This window comes from Glycine soja, chromosome 12 (genome assembly GCF_004193775.1).
Source record: "Glycine soja cultivar W05 chromosome 12, ASM419377v2, whole genome shotgun sequence".
NCBI lineage: Eukaryota > Viridiplantae > Streptophyta > Magnoliopsida > Fabales > Fabaceae > Glycine > Glycine soja.
In genome coordinates, this window is record NC_041013.1 from 40,252,699 (window position 1) to 40,269,406 (window position 16,708).

The window sequence follows — 16,708 nt, forward strand, 5'->3', positions numbered from 1 at the left end:
GGAGAGAGATAGTTTTTAGTTAATTGTAATGACACTATTGGAAAAAAAGATTGATTCAAATAGTTTTTCATACCAATTTAACATATTCATTAAGAAATGAAATGAGAATACAACTTGAGGAAATCGTAAAAGCATAAGAAAAGCTAACCTTTAGTTGCTTATCATGTTATCTAGTTGCTTCAGAGGCCCTCCAAGTTGACCAATATGATGGACACAACATGATGAAAAAAAATTGTCATCTTCTAGAAAGAAACTTACCATACCAATGTTGACTGAAATTAGACTAAAAAGTTGATCAATATTTTTTTTAACAAATAAGAACTTTAAAAAAATTTGAGAAAAGATTAGAACCATGATTCTTAAAGAAAATGACATACTCCTTTACCACTACATCCACATGCTCATTTCAATATTTGATGCAAAATATAGTATTGAAATAAATTTTATGTAAAAAAAGTTCAAAATTATTATTATTTATTATAATAATATTTTTTTATTAATATTTAACTTTATTTAATAGATACTTAATTTTTGTAATGAATTAAATTATATAGTAAAGATATGTAATTAAATAAAATGATTATATTTTTTATTTTTGAAAATATTTATGTATGTGGTTTATTGACAATATTTTTTTATCTATATTACAATAAATAACGTGAATATTTTAATATAGATAAAAAAATATTTTTACTAAATCACAAGTATTATTTTAAAAATAAATGTAATATATAATATAAAAATAAAATTTATATAAATATACACATTCTAATTTATGTAAAATAGAATTTAATCTTATATATTATATTTTAAAAGATAATATATAAGATTATAAAAATAGGATAAATTAAAAAGAGTAAAATTTGAATTTTGAACTATTATCACAAAAAACTTATATTAATCCTATAGTTTGAATATCTTATTGGACCTACTTAGTGCACATAGTATACTAAAATCAAATTTGGTCTTCATCAATGCATAAATTTCACTTATACCATATTGAACCTTGATGAATCATTAGTAATACACTTATGTCATACATTTTAGAATACTTAATTTTACAAAATTTGATTATGACATATTTTCATAATATATAAAGGGTATTTATTTATTATAACTTAAATAATTATATAAAACAAACAATTATTTTGCACAAAACAAACATTAAAATATTGATGATAAGCATGATTTATTTATCTTAATCAAATAATGTAAATATTGGTTTGTTAATTTTATTAAAATTTATCATAGTATAATTAAAAATTATATATGTATTATTTATAAAATATTGTAAATATTGGTTTGTAAATTTAAAAATATTACTAATATATTAATTTCAATAATTTTCCAGTATAAATTTTTTTAAAGTATATCATGTATTTTTATGATTTATTATAAATTAAAAATTAAGTTTTTTAATTTTTTAGAAAAAATAATTTCAATAACTAATTCGGTCGCTAATCTCAAACATTATTTAATCTTATAGTGACTAAATCGTATTTGGTGGCTATCTTCAAGTATATTTCGGTGCCTAAGTCGATGGCTATGATATTTTTGTATCTCTAGATATATAGTGACCTAACTTTTTATTTTAATTTTAAAAATTTGGTCATAAATTCAGTCATAATGAGATACAGAAACTATTCAATCACTATTTTGGTCCTAGTAGCGACCACTTTTCAATCGCTAACTTCGTTGCTAAATTACATTTTTTCAGTAGTAAAGCAAAAAAGTTGTACCATGGATCCAACAAATACAAATAGAAGAGCACCGAGTGCTATGCAAGAGAAATCCAAAAAATGGTATGAAACCTCTATCGGTTACTCTCCAATTGTAACTTTTTGTTTCTTGAGGTACTTTTTCTTTCCATATCATAAGAAAAACTCTCGTTTCAAATTGAAATCATGATTTTTTTTATTAAAAGATAAAATAATAAATAGTTAAGATACTTCTATTATTTTATAAATATTATTTTATATGTATTATTATTCAAAAGTTGTTAATTTTAAAAATTGATAAAAGTTTATAACTTTAAAAAAATATTTGACAGAAATATTTTTAATTTTGTTTTATATCATTTATATATATTTTAAAATTATAATAAAATAAGAAAAAAAATTAAATATAATAATTTATATTAAAATAAAGTTTAAAATAAAAATAAATACATGTAAAGTTAAATATTAAATATTTTATTTTAATTTATAAATTTTTATAATTTAAAAAATTAATAATTCTTGACTAATGATATATATAAAATAATATTTGTAAAATTAAATAAATAAAATAAGTTTCTTAATGATTTATGTCTTTATTTTTTAAATAAAAGGTTATGAGTTCAACTTCTATAAAGTCTTTTTTTTTTATTTTTCACTTTAATAAAATAGAAGAATCAAAATTATAACTAAATATGTTGATTTAAAAAAATCACCTATTTAAAATGATAGAAAACCATTAAGTTGAAGCTAAAGTTATTTCTCTGTTTACCAAAAACCATTAATTCTTTTTTCCTTGTTGAATACCAAACAATGAACAACTGTTGGAAACGCAGGAGAGTCATGCTAAGCTTAACTTTAGGCTAACCTAAATAAGAAATTGCGCTTTTCCTCTTTTGTTTATCTTGGCTCTTAAGTTCACAAATTAATGAAATTATGTCAACATCAAGCATTGCATTAATAAAATATTTTATGCTTAATACGTAACTTCATAAAAATAATTTATTCACACCTGGATTTTTATAATTCAGTTCACTTGTTCTATTAGTCGGTGACCATCACGGTACATACAGAATCTTGTGGTGCACCTAACCTAACCAAAGCTAATGCCACCAACTTATAGTTGATCATGGCCCATGATCACTGACTTTTGAGATAATCACGCCCGATACTAGCAGTTCAGTGTGTTTGTAAATGAAATGGTGCAAGTGTACATGGGTAGTTGGATACCAATGAAACGAATTCAATGATGGGAAATGTGTTTTCTTTCCATATATGGTAATGCAGTGTTAATGGCAATTAGCAAACCAAAGAAAGGGCATGCAGGAATTTTTTAATATATGGATCCGAGAGGTGAACTTCAGTTAAATAAAACTAGCGGTGCAACAGATAAGAGTGTAAAAACAATCAGACATCAGTTGGAACACTATTCACTGAAGAAAAGTATGTAACCTTTTTCAGTTTGATGGACAAGGAAATATCGTGAACATGCCCATTTCCCCATCTATTCTAAACATGGACGGACCGAGTGCAAACATCATAATCGCGGTTTGAACTGGTTTTATAGTTTAAATCACACCCAACGTCTTGAATAATTGTTCAAAATTCAAAGACAGATTAATTAAATTTCTCTCTCTCCATAACCCAATGACATAATTATAATATATTCATATGGCCATGTTTCCACCTACAGTGTATCTAACCTAGGACCTGTTTGGATGTAAGCTTTTCTAAAAGTATTTCTAGAAGAAGAAAATAAGAAGAAAAAAATGAAATGAGATTCTCCATTAGTTAAAATAAGTTTTTCATTAGTTAATTTGTAGATGTCATCTCATCTTTTAAAAAAGTTATATTGGTGAGCTTCTAAAAATTAACTCATGGAGAATTTATTTTTGCTTATGAAAAAGTTCATCTCATCTTTTTTCTTCTTATTTTTTTTTAAAAATACTTCTAAAGAAGCTTAGCCAAATAGGTCCAGTATTATATAATCCTAGACCCATAAATAGTGTTATTGGGTTACAGGGTGATCTTTTGGATGCGGGGCAAAAACGATCACCCAGTAACGCTATCTATGGGCCTAGGATTATATAAGGGAACCATACATTGAACATAACTGCAATAGATCAATAAGTTACAAAACCCTCAATATTATTTTTAAAACCAACGCAGAACGAACAGTGAACAACCCGCACATCCGACCGAAACAGAGTAAATTTGAAACTAAGTATCCTCAAGTATTGCATCATTTTCTTTCTTCTTATCCTTATCTTCTTTCTAATATTATAATATTTTTATCCTCAAAGCCAATATAGTTCATCAGTTTGAAAATGCACCAATATTCTTCTTTTACTTTTATTTCATTTTATAAATTTTATTTATGACAATAGCTTTTATACTTTAGATCGAAAAGTATATGTTTAATTACTTTAATTGCTCTAATTACTTAATTGCTCATACTAATTTTAACTATAATCATTTCATGTTTACGTCATTTTTTAATTATATATTTTTGGAGTCTCCGGTCTTAATTGATTTTTTTTCATCCAAGTTCGAATCTGTTGTTTATTGGATTAATGACATATTAGATATGTATTTTTGGTTTTAAATCTTTTTTAATTTGATAGATAAATTAATGCATATAAAATAGCTAATGTTTAATTACTACTAATCATTCTTAATAAAAGTGTTAAATTTTTGTCCCCCTAACCAAAATTACTAGTTCTGTCCTGCTTGTACGTGTCTACCACAATCACTCAATCGCTGGCCTTTGATTATCACCCTCAAAATAATTTGAAGTAGTTGAGGATCTAATCAATATACCAAAACCCACGTCCTTGTTCGAAACATTTATCAATTAAGTAATTAATTATTAAACAACTTTTTGAAAATTTAAAAACTCTGTTATAAAAAATATTTAAAAAGAAAAATCTTTGGGGCCTAAATTAGACTAGTCTAAATATGTACATAATATATTTTACTTCAGAGTTTTTTTTTAAAATTATAAACTTTCAAATAAATTTTTTTACTGAGCTTTCAAATAATATTTAAAATAAAGGTAATTTTTTCTTTGTTAGTATTGTCTATTATAAAATATGCATTTATTTCAATGGAACAATTGCATTCACAGCCGAGGACAAGTCAATACTTAATTCTAATTGAGAAATTGGTCTAAACATGTGCAAGTGTGCAACATATTAATTGATTTAAGCCAAATTCTACCTAACTATTAATTCACGGGTCCGGAATGGGCTTTATTTGTGAATTTACAAACTATTCCTTCAACATGCCTAAGTCCAATTTATAAGGTTTATTAATTTATTATGTTAAAATTATAATTTTTAATTCAGGTTGTTATTATCATTTTGTTATATTAAACATATTGATATATTTTAATGTGATAGATTTTATTTTAAAAAATAAAATCAATTTTTTTCTTTTAATTTTATACATTTTTCACTTTATACAAAATATATTTTTTAAGTTAATATTTAAGTTCGTCAACTGGTCCATTTACTTTAATCTTACAAAAAAGTCCATTAATTTCATGAACCAAACTGATTACGAATCTTAAAATAAAATTATTTATTTCATGAATCAAACTTACCTAACCTATTTAAAATACAAATTTTACAAGAACCTTAAATGAACCAAACTAATTTCTCTAAGGAGATATATAACAAAAATTCTTAATATTTCTTGAACATCCTTAATTGGTGCTGAGCTAATTATAACACAAAGTCGTATTTCTTTAGTCAATAAAATTCAAAAAGTATATCAATACGAGAGAATTCACATTCATAATAATAGACATAATTATTGTGCGTCAATCAAATGACATCAAAAGTATTTGTTTCCCACATAGGTGGTAGTTTGTTAACGTACCTGGGCTGCAACTTTTATTTCTCTGTTTTATGTAAATTTCTTAAGCACTATTTTTTATAATGATAATGTACTAATTTTTATAGTATTACTTTTTTTTAGAGATAAAGTATTCTCATAATTAAAAATCCTCATAAGACTAATTCTTAAGATATAAAGATTATCAAAGAAAATTTTACATCTTTTAATAAAATCTTCTTAATAAGTATGACTAGAAAATCAAATTTCTATCAATATGTTTTGAATGATTAATGATTGTCACAATTATTGGGTGTTATGCAAATATGGTCTGGTGGTTACGGGAAAGTTTTCACATTAAGTATCTTTAAATACTTCTAAACAAACTGTTAGATGATCTCAAAATAAAAAACAAACTGTTAGATTTAATATTTCTTCTAAAATCCAATTAACTAATTTACATAAATTAAATGACATAATTAATGATTATATAAATATAGTTTTTTATTAGTTAGTGATGTAAAAATATTATGCTGAAAATACACATTTATTAAACTTAAATAGTATTAGATAACAATAGCAAGTATTCATGCATTGCATAACTATTTTTTATTCAATTACAATTTAAAATTATAAATAAAAGAAAGCTTTACATTTATAACATAAATATAAGCAAGTAATTTGAGTAAATAAGTATAAAAAAAAACTAGGGATATAAGCGGATTGAATCGAATCTGTGAACCTGTCCAACCTCTTATTTTTTTTTTAATTTATATTAATTTAAACAAACAATACATTTTTATTTTATTATTTTTAATACCATCACAACCTTAATAAAGAATGAAACAATTGAAAAGTTTAATTAGGTTTGAATATGTGAATTACGTCAGATTCTATCTATGAAGTAAAGGTAAGGAAGTACAGGCCACGTGCAGCACGCCTTTCACTATTAGGGCTGCGGTCTGTCTTCTTGGACCACTTTTCTACAATTGAGTAAAACCTGTAGCACGTGTTTGCTATTATACAGCATGCTACAACTGTAAACAAAATAGCCTTAAATAAATTTATTTACGTATTATTAAAAACTTTCAAAGCATAACTATTTTAGTAACCAGCGTCATTGGTCAAACAGAGTCACGTTTAGTTGGTATGGAATAAAAAAAAAGTTCTATAAGATCACGAACATGTAAAATTATAAACAACCTAGTACGAGTTTTAATTTATTAGAATATTAGATGGGTCATCAAGGGGTGAAGGATTTAAATAGTTTGTATGCATGCGGTCGATCTTAAATTCTAATTTCAGTATCATCATTACACACAATAAATTAGTATGAGTTTCTTAAGTTTTTTTTTTTAATTTATGGAACCAGTTTCTTAAGTTTAACACACTATTAACTTTAAATTCAAATCTTGAGCATACTATTTCATTAAATATTTTTAAGAAATTTTTTGTCACTCATGCCAATCTTATTTAGTTTGAACAGAACAATCTTTAATTAAAAAGAAAAAAAAAGAAAATTACTTGTACTTCAACAAAAATATAAAATAAAATAATCAACGAAACATAAAATGAAATATTAAATTTAAAGTAGCTAGTGAATGGTTGTAACATTGTTTTAATGACTATAGGTATCTTTGGTTTAAAGAAGTTACAAAAGTATATTTATGAATTTGAATATAAAATTGTGTTTTCCAATGCATAAAATGAGAAGAAAAAACTTGTTGCTTTGGAAGTAAAAATACTTTTGAGTCCTCTCAACTTTTTAATCTAAAGATGTATATTGTAACTAATAATATTTGTAAAATTTTCTAATTGAAATTATATTTTACAAATGAGTTTTATTTGTCAAAATTGATAATGATATAATTTTATTAATTTTAAACGAAAAACGACTCTTTGGCAAGTTGCAATAGTGTGGAGAGGAGCTGAACGTATCTCTTCTTTTATAAAAGCGCAACGAAAGCCATTCTATGGTGCCAACTAGTCTTTTAGTGCAATCATATACCCATAGTTGACGCGTCAATATGTCTTCAAATGTAATGGCAATTACAGAACTTAGAGTTTCATCGTTTACAATCTCACTTGCTACTCACAATTCAAGGCCATCTATGTATCAACCATGGAACTTGTCGTTGCAAACATCAAAACCAGGGATGGTGCCAAATAAATTATCCATCAAGTCCGTTGCTTTCAGTGAGAAGGTACTATTACTATTTTTACAATGCTTTCTCCTTCTAAAGCATGAAGATCTTCAAAACTTAGTTGTGTGGCAACATTAGTTCTAGTCTCAATTTATTTTAAGAAAGAGGTAAAAAGAATAAAAGTTAAATAGAAAATGATCTAGCTAACCAGTCTCCTTTTTTTTAGAGGATGACCTTGCTAACCAACCAGTAGCCTTATTCTTAAGGAATTAAAAGGAATTTTTTTTTATTGGCAATCATATGAGAGAAAGTGTAAGGAAGTAGTGGGTAATTTTTGAAAGTAAATAATGGATAAAATAATTTTGACAAAATGTGAAGACTAAAGGAATGTATTAATTGACAATATTGTTATTGTTATAGATGACGTAGATATGCTGTCATTTTTTATATAATTTTTAAATTGTGATTGATCTTAGGCAACTTGAGTAAGATTATCTCGCATAACAAATAATTCTGATCTCTACTAAAAAAATAATTGATTTTATCAATTTACACGATAAAATTAAAGAATTTCATTTGATTAAAATATCTTTTATTTTATAAATTATTAATTGAATACTTCATAGTGTATTTATTTCTTATACTAAATACATGTATTATTAAAAACATAAATAATTTAGGATAGATAAATATTTTTAAAAAGGCACGGGAAATTAAAAGAAAAGAGTTTTTTTTTTTTTTTTTGAGATGAAAAGAAGAGTGTAGCAAATAAAGAAGGAAAAAAACCCGTCTCTTTCTAAATAAAGAAAACACATGCAGCACGTACTGTAGATTCACGTTGAAGACAAAGTAAATGTGAAACTAAATACGCTATCAATTTCCAAGCCTGTTACTGCCCCTTGAAAACTCAAAGTCATTGCAATAGGGAATGTCGAGTTAAAATGTGGTTCATCCTTTCCTTTTCTTAGAAAACGCTTGAAACGTGTAAAGACAAAACACCAGTAATGCGGGATTTGGAGTTAATAATCACCAAACATGTCATGTGGAGATATGCCCATAAAAATACTTTAATTAATTTATTGATGATGGCCGTGGCTCTAATCCAACAAATTTCAACCAAAACCACCTTCGACATACATATATGATGATAACTTTTAATTTATTGATTTCAACCTTAAGGGTTACATTGTTTTTAATGTTTTTCCTCCCTTTTTATTTGTATGAACGATATATATATATCAATATTGTACTAATGATTTTTGTGTGAAGTGTTGCAAAATCCATCAAAAGGGGAATTCGCGTCTCCATGAAAAAAAAAACAAATTAAAAGTGGGAGAATAAATTTGCTTGTTTTAAGGTGTTTTAGGAATACACTTTGATAATTTTCACAATTTTCCCTTGGTTTGATTTCCTCGTGTTGGTGGTAGCAGGTGCCTAGTCAAACTTATTATCCTGGGATGAAAGATTTCGATCAAGTTAAAAGAAAAAGCCAAGAGGCATTGTTAAACTCAAGTGATTCATTGAGAACATTGGAGATAATTGACACCATCCAAAGGTTAGGAATTGAGCACCATTTTGAAAAAGAAATCAACTTACAACTTGGAAGGATAGGGGATTGGAACGCTGCGGAAGACCTTTTTGCCACATCTCTTCAATTTCGCTTGCTGAGGCATTATGGTTGGCCTACATGTTCCGGTACACTTATTAGCCATTTAAATGGACATTATATTGAATTTTGATTGTCTCTTATTCTCTTCTCCCTAATGCTACAAGAGAATAAGAAAATTACATACAAAATTAATTATAGCATGATTCACCATTATTTGCGTTGCATTTATATAGTAAACTTGTTTAAGTTGTTTGTGCTTATTTAAACATGAGAGAATTCAATTCTATTCATTTTTTTACCTTCCTTGAATTATGTTGTTTGAATATTAAAGATGTATTATAAAAAAAATGTTCACAATCCTCTCTTCATGGATTACATTTTCATTTAGCCTTTATATTGGTAACTATCTACCTAAATGCTGATGTTGTTACCCAAATATGCTAATTTGATTATGTATTGTCGATTGATTATAGATGTTTTCAACAAATTTTTGGATCAAAGTGGAAACTTCAAGGAATCTGTCACTAGAGACATTTGGGGCATGTTAAGTTTGTACGAGGCATCATATTTAGGTGCAAAAGGCGAAGAAGTACTACAACAAGCAATGGATTACTCAAGGGCTCATTTGTGTCAGTCACTCTCAGACCTAAGCCCTAAAGTAGGAAGTATAGTCGTCGAAGCCTTGAAGCTTCCAAGGCACCTAAGAATGGGTCGGTTGGAAGCCAAAAACTTCATGGTAGAATATAGCCAAGCAAGCAACCAAATACCCGCTCTTCTAGAATTGGCAAGGCTAGACTATGACATGATTCAATCGATGCACCAAAAAGAATTAGCAGAGATCTCGAGGTAATTTTGTTTTCAACAGAATCGTAATAACAAATAGTTGGACCAAGGGTGTGGTTGGTTTAAGTTAAAATGGAAATTAAGATAGACATTAGAAGAATATACAATGATCCTTCCTCCGATCCTCTCGTAAATATAAGGAAATAAATATTTTAGGCTAATTAAAAAATAGTTAATTGTATTTAATTGCATCAATTTCAATTAAAAAAATCATTTTTTAACTTATTCTTCAATAAAACTTATTATCAGAAATTAAAAAAGTTATTAAAACTAATAAAAAGTATTTTAGAAATAATAATTAATTTTAAATAAGATAAAATTAATTGAAAATTTACTATATTTGAGATCAAGAAACGAATTTTTTTTCTTATATATATATATATATATATAAGATTAGAGAAAGTATATGTCTCATCTACATTCAAATATCTTGTCAGCTAGTACTGCTTGATTTGTTTGATTTCTATTCTCAAAAATTATTTTTAATTTTTGAATTTATAAATAATTTTATGCAAAATCGACATATATAGTCCATGTCTCATTACATGTAGCACCACATCTAATGACCCACAAACTAGAGCTATGACTACAAAATAACATAAGAAAATGAGGAAAAAAAACTCCCAATTAATTTTAATTTTTGAGTTTTAAATCATTTATTTTGAAAATAATTTTTGTAACATAATAGATTTTAGATCAGAAATTGATTGTTGATTAATGTTGAATTGTTTTTAGAAAATAGTTTTTAAAACTAAAAAATGAGAAGGAAATCAAACATGCCCTTAATTTTGCAAATTCTTTTCCCAATTTTATCCTTACTATTTTCAATTTATTGTTATATGAAAATGCTTTAAATCTGGAACATAAGATTGTTTCTTTGTTTTGATTAGGTGGTGGAAAGAGTTGGGACTTATTGAAAGACTTGGTTTTGGAAGAGATGGACCAAGAGAATGCTTCCTATGGGTGTTGGGGATTTTTCCAGAACCACGTTATTCAAATTGCCGCATTGAACTTGCAAAAGCCATATGCATTTTACAAGTTTTGGATGATATGTTTGACACTTATGGAACATTAGATGAACTTATTCTTTTTACTAAGGCAATCAAAAGGTTTTTATCTGGAATTTCTTTGAATTAAACTCAAGTAGCCAAATTAAAAATTAAATTTGATACTAGTGATATTTACAGGTGGGATCTTGATGTGATGGAGCAACTACCTGAATATATGAAAATATGTTATATGGCATTGTACAACACCACCCATGAAATTGCATACAAAATTCAGAAAGACCACGGCCAAACTGTAGTTGCTTGTTTGAAAAGAACAGTAAGAATATCGCTATCCTTTTAAATTAAAACAATTATGGAACCATGGTGAAGAGTAAAAGATTAACGAGAGACTGTTGCTTAATTGGTGCAGTGGATAGACTTAATTGAAGCTTATCTTAAAGAAGCCAAATGGTTCAACAACAAATATGTGCCAACTTTTCAACAATATTTGGATAATGGGGTGATTTCTTCAGGATCATACCTGGCCTTGGTGCATGCATCTTTTCTCATTGGGGATGACTTCTCAAAAGAAACCATTTCCATGATGAATCCACCATATCCAAGGCTTTTTTCTTGCTCTGGGGAAATTCTTAGGCTTTGGGACGACTTAGGAACCTCAAGGGTATCTCACTTTATATTGATACATTTACATACACATCTATTTTCTCAAGTTGGTAATTGATTCACATCTAATTTACTTGATAACATAGGTACTATAGTTCCTAAGCATCCTTATTACAATTTAGCTAAAAAAGTTAATTCGATTACTGAAATATTAATTACAAGAAAACCGACATTAGGATGAGAAGTTGTTGATGTTTCACTTTCAGGATGAGCAAGAGAGAGGTGATAATGCTTGTAGCATACAATGTCTCATGACAGAAAATAATATTTCAGATGAAAATGTTGCCAGGAGGCATATAAGAAAACTCATAAAGAATTTATGGCCTGAGCTAAATGGTCTTACCATGATCACAACCACTCTTCCTTTGTCCGTTATGAGGGCTTCTCTCAACATGGCTAGAACTTCTCAAGTTATTTATCAACATGGAGATTATCAAAGCATGCTTACGGTTGATGATCATGTGCAAGCATTGCTATTAACACCCTCTATCAACTATCAAGATGAAAGTGATATCAATCATGTTATTTGATTCAAATTTATAAATTTATAATTTTTTCTTTAGTGATGGGTTGTCTTCCTCGATTCACCATAACATATGCTTATAAAAAAATAATAGACTAGTTAAACAATTGAATTTATATATAGAAGAGTACACATTCATTTTATAATTTTTTTTAGAAATTATAAACCAATTATCTAGTAATTATTTTTGTTAACAAGGATTTGATACCCACATAATCATGCTAATACTGAAAGAATAGTCCAAGCATTAATAGTGTAAATAATATTTGCACTATAATTCAATTATGAACGTGATTATTGCTACAATTTTATTTTGTGTGAATGAACATTGTTTTTGACACATAATCCTTTACAATGATAAGAGTATGAAATAAAATAAAGATTTACCTTAAAAAATAAAATAAAGAGTTGCATAGCGTTAATTTAGAGATTAATCTAACCAGGTTTTTAGTTAGTTTTTTTTTTATTACTTGCCAATATATTAAATTTGGTTCAAGTAAAAATTTACTGGGACCAATTGGTTCGGGCCAACTCCCTTGATCTATGCACAGGCCCATTACACCTCCAACACTGTCAGATTTTTTTTTTAATTTTCTTTAAAAATATATTTTATGAATTAATGGTTCATGTAGGACTCAACTTTGTAACGTTTACATTACTAACACAATATTCTAATCAACTGAACTAATATATTAATTTTGTTATAAAATAATTAATATTATTATATATAGCACTAAAATTTATAATATATATTTAATTCACAGAAAATTTACATAATAAATTTTGTGACAAATAATTTTGATCTAATAATTACTTTTTTACATATATAAATTTTTATTAAATCTATAATTTTTATTTAAAATTTATATATATATATATATATATAATATTATTAAATTAAAATTAATTATAATAAGATCAAAAACAGAAACCTACTTAATGTAATAATTATAAAAAAATATAATTAAATTTATTAAAAAATATTAAAAATACTTTCTTAAAAAATTTAAGGGATATGGATTGCAAATCTATTTATTTGTTAGAAGGAATAATTTTGAAAAAAAAATAAAAGTGTTAAATATAGGAAAAATTTACACGATATAGGAAGAAAAGGCCTCAGTAAACAAAGGAAATAAGGATGGTGAACAAACTTTAGGGGCCTTCGTTCTCGATTCTTTAGGGCAGTTGCTATATCCACTTCTCTTCTTTGTTATATTCATTCTCCTTTTTAATTTGTTTTCTAAAAATATCTTATTTTAAAAATACACTCCCCTATAGATAGTTTTGAGAAAATCACCACCCCCGAAGAAAACCTCATGCAACCCTTAATTTTTGCACCCAAACAACACATTGGAGACCTTCGGATATTGAATGTGGGACTCGGATTTTGAAGAGAAGTCTTAGGTAATTGGAGAGAGAAGTAATGATGAAACATCCACCGCAACACTAGATGCTTCTAATCTTGTAACTCCTACATTGTGCTATCATTAGGGTGAATTTGGTTCTTTATTATACATATATTCAGAGTTGGCTCGCAGGTAGTGAGCAAGTCTGGTGTATTGCATCTAACATTATTCAAGAAACCATTCCAATTATGTTTGTTTAGCACTTCTATTAGCGTTTTTTAAATTATTTGATTCTATTTTATGTCTACACATGAGATTTTAGAATTAGAACCTTTGACATCTTTAGAATGCTAAAATTCATAGCAAGTTTGAACCTTAAAATTCATGGCTGATTTTTCAAAATTATCAACAAGGGAATGTATTTTTTTTTAAAGATGACGTTTTTGGAAGACAAATTGAAAAGGAGAGTGGGTAAGTACAGACTAAAGTGGATATAGCAAGTCCCTTCATTAGGCTGAGAGTGGGGAGTTGGAGCTTGGCCCAAACAAAAAGATGGAAACAAAAAAAAAATTGCCGTGGTTTGTTTTGGTACGGTGTTCTTTGCTGGTGCCTTTTTTGTTCAATCCTTTAAAGTGGTTTGGAGGGAGTGAAAGGAAAGAAAATACACTAAGACAATATTTTTTTTTCTTTGTTTGGTTGAAGAAATTTGTTTTTTAAAACAAGTTAATTTCATGATACAAAATTTTAAAATTTTCTTTCTTCTCTCATTTTGTTTGCTTCCTACCTAACATAGGGTTACTGTTTCCTTCCTATTGTTTTTATACTCATAAATCCTAATAGCCAAAGCACTAATTTCACTTCGACAAGTGCATTAGACACGAGTTTATATGACTAGAACATAACAAATAGTTATGGTATACGAGAGCTAAAGCCAGAGACATATGCACAAACTAAATTTAGCTAACATACCTTTTTAGGCTTTTAAATACACTTTTTATTATAAATTAGAATTTATTAAGAATTAGAAAATTTTGTTAATCTATTTTTTTATTTAATTTCATTCATAATTTTATAATGAATTTTTTTTAGTTCGTGCTTAGTTTCATATAAACGCGGAACATATTAAATATAAAATAATATTTCATAAATTTTTATAACCCAAACATAAATGTTATTCTAAATGTATCCAAAATGTCTTTCAAAAATTTAAATGAAATACAGGTCTTAAATTATTTTTAGTTTTTCGTGAAGCTGAAGGTGAAAAAAATTATTTCTCATATTTGATTTACTTTTTAAAGAATAACATTTCCAAAAAATAATATTTTTCCGGAATATTTTTCAGTCATATTTGCTACAAAATATTTCTTATAAGGAGGTGAAGATTTAATTTTCCTGAGTAAAAGAAATTACTACAATAAAGTATCACAATACTCTTTTATTAAATTATTTAATATGATAAAATAATTAAAGTTTTTTTGAAAAAAAATATTATTTATTCTTTGATTTTAGAAAACTTATATAAATATTTCTGAAAATAATTTTGACCAACCAAGTACATTTTAGTCATAACTAAGAATGATAATTTTCAGAAATCTTGATTACTGGGTACAAAAATTCTTCCTTTATTCTGAACGTCCAGGAAAAACATCCTAACGCGGGAGGTAAACAAATCCCGTAAAATAAAGGTCTCAACAAAAATTATAAAGACAAGCAATATAGATTATGAATGTGTTTCCAAAGTCTTCTATACCTTTTCTTTGTGTCTAAAACAGTTAGAATAAACCAATCAAACGAAAGGTCCCATAAATGTCCTAGGGTCACAAAAAATCATATAAAGCATATATGCACATAGTATTTAAGCTCATCAATCATGACATTACAGTTCATAATTCTAACAAAACACAACAATTTAGAATAAGATATATTATTCCTTTAATTATCCTTTCTTTTTTTACTCATTTGACAAATTTGGACTCACAATCTCAAGGAGCGTTTATAAAAAAGAATGATATCAAGGAACATTCCCTTGTAATTGGCAAACAATCTTCCCTTATCGAAGGAAACATATATTGTTAAAGGTGTTATGTTTTAATATCATCTTCTTTAACATTTCAAATCTTTGGTCGTCTTCAAGGGATTGAAGGAGCTATTACTCTTCCCTTACCAAACGAGATCAACATGATACCTTAATTTTTATACATAAGAATGGTCCTTCCAATTCCAGTGGTAAGAGTTACCCTAAAAAATACATGTTCACTTTCATCAAATTCTAGAGGCATTATCCTTTTTTTTTTTTACCTACTCTAGGCAATATGCTACTTATTAAATAATTGTGAAATTTAAAGGAATGCATTTTGGTGTACTAACAAATTTTAAAATATTCTTTCAGATGTTTTTATTAAAAATATTTGAGAAGTGATAATAATGTATTCTTTAACACAACTATTTTGACATTTATTCTATTAGTTAAAATTTATTAAAAATTACAATATCATAATATAAACTCGTTAAATGAAAAATGAGATATTTAAATTTATGATTTTTAATAAATTTTAAATAATAAGAGAGTTAAAAAATGTATTAACACTGTGTTGTTAGCATTTATTTAAATATTTATGTAATTTTATATATGAAGAAAATATTATATTTATAAAAAATATTTAAATCCTTTTTTATCCTTATATAAAAACAACTTTTTCAAATGCATATTCTCACCTCAACATATTGAGCATAATGTAGATTCCCAATAAACACAATGCACCGATCTCAATACATAAAATATAGTACCATTTAACCCGAAGAGGGAATTGATGAGTGAATATAAGAAAAGATGAATTGGTCCCTTTGTATAATTGTGCTTTCCACTGTCCAGCTGGAAATGCTGTCAGCAAAGGCAAAAACGGACAAACAAAAGTAGATATCCCACTCCATTTTTAAAAGCACTAATGAATCAAGGAATGTTATTAATATATTATTATGTAATATACTTTTACATAAAATAAATTGTAAATAATATTA

The 16,708-nt window shown here is 26.6% G+C and overlaps 1 protein-coding gene across 1 annotated transcript; it reads left to right on the top strand.

The window, feature by feature from the left end:
- The first annotated feature begins 7,519 nt into the window (after positions 1-7,519).
- On the top strand, positions 7,520-12,383 carry LOC114379556 (probable terpene synthase 11). Its single transcript, XM_028338233.1, has 7 exons — positions 7,520-7,756; positions 9,127-9,391; positions 9,779-10,151; positions 11,039-11,257; positions 11,336-11,474; positions 11,568-11,819; positions 12,028-12,383. The coding sequence occupies exons 1-7, from the start codon at positions 7,580-7,582 to the stop codon at positions 12,349-12,351; spliced, it is 1,749 nt and encodes a 582-aa protein (XP_028194034.1). The 5' UTR covers positions 7,520-7,579; the 3' UTR covers positions 12,352-12,383.
- The last annotated feature ends 4,325 nt before the right edge of the window (positions 12,384-16,708 follow it).

What these genes read in the sequence shown, in the direction of transcription:
- LOC114379556 (XM_028338233.1), top strand. Translation starts at nt 7,580, where the DNA reads ATGTCTTCAAATGTAATGGCAATTACAGAACTTAGAGTTTCATCGTTT. An exon ending in GAATTAGCAGAGATCTCGAG is followed by an intron (nt 10,152 to 11,038) that starts GTAATTTTGTTT and finishes TGTTTTGATTAG; the next exon opens with GTGGTGGAAAGAGTTGGGAC. An exon ending in TTGCTTGTTTGAAAAGAACA is followed by an intron (nt 11,475 to 11,567) that starts GTAAGAATATCG and finishes TAATTGGTGCAG; the next exon opens with TGGATAGACTTAATTGAAGC.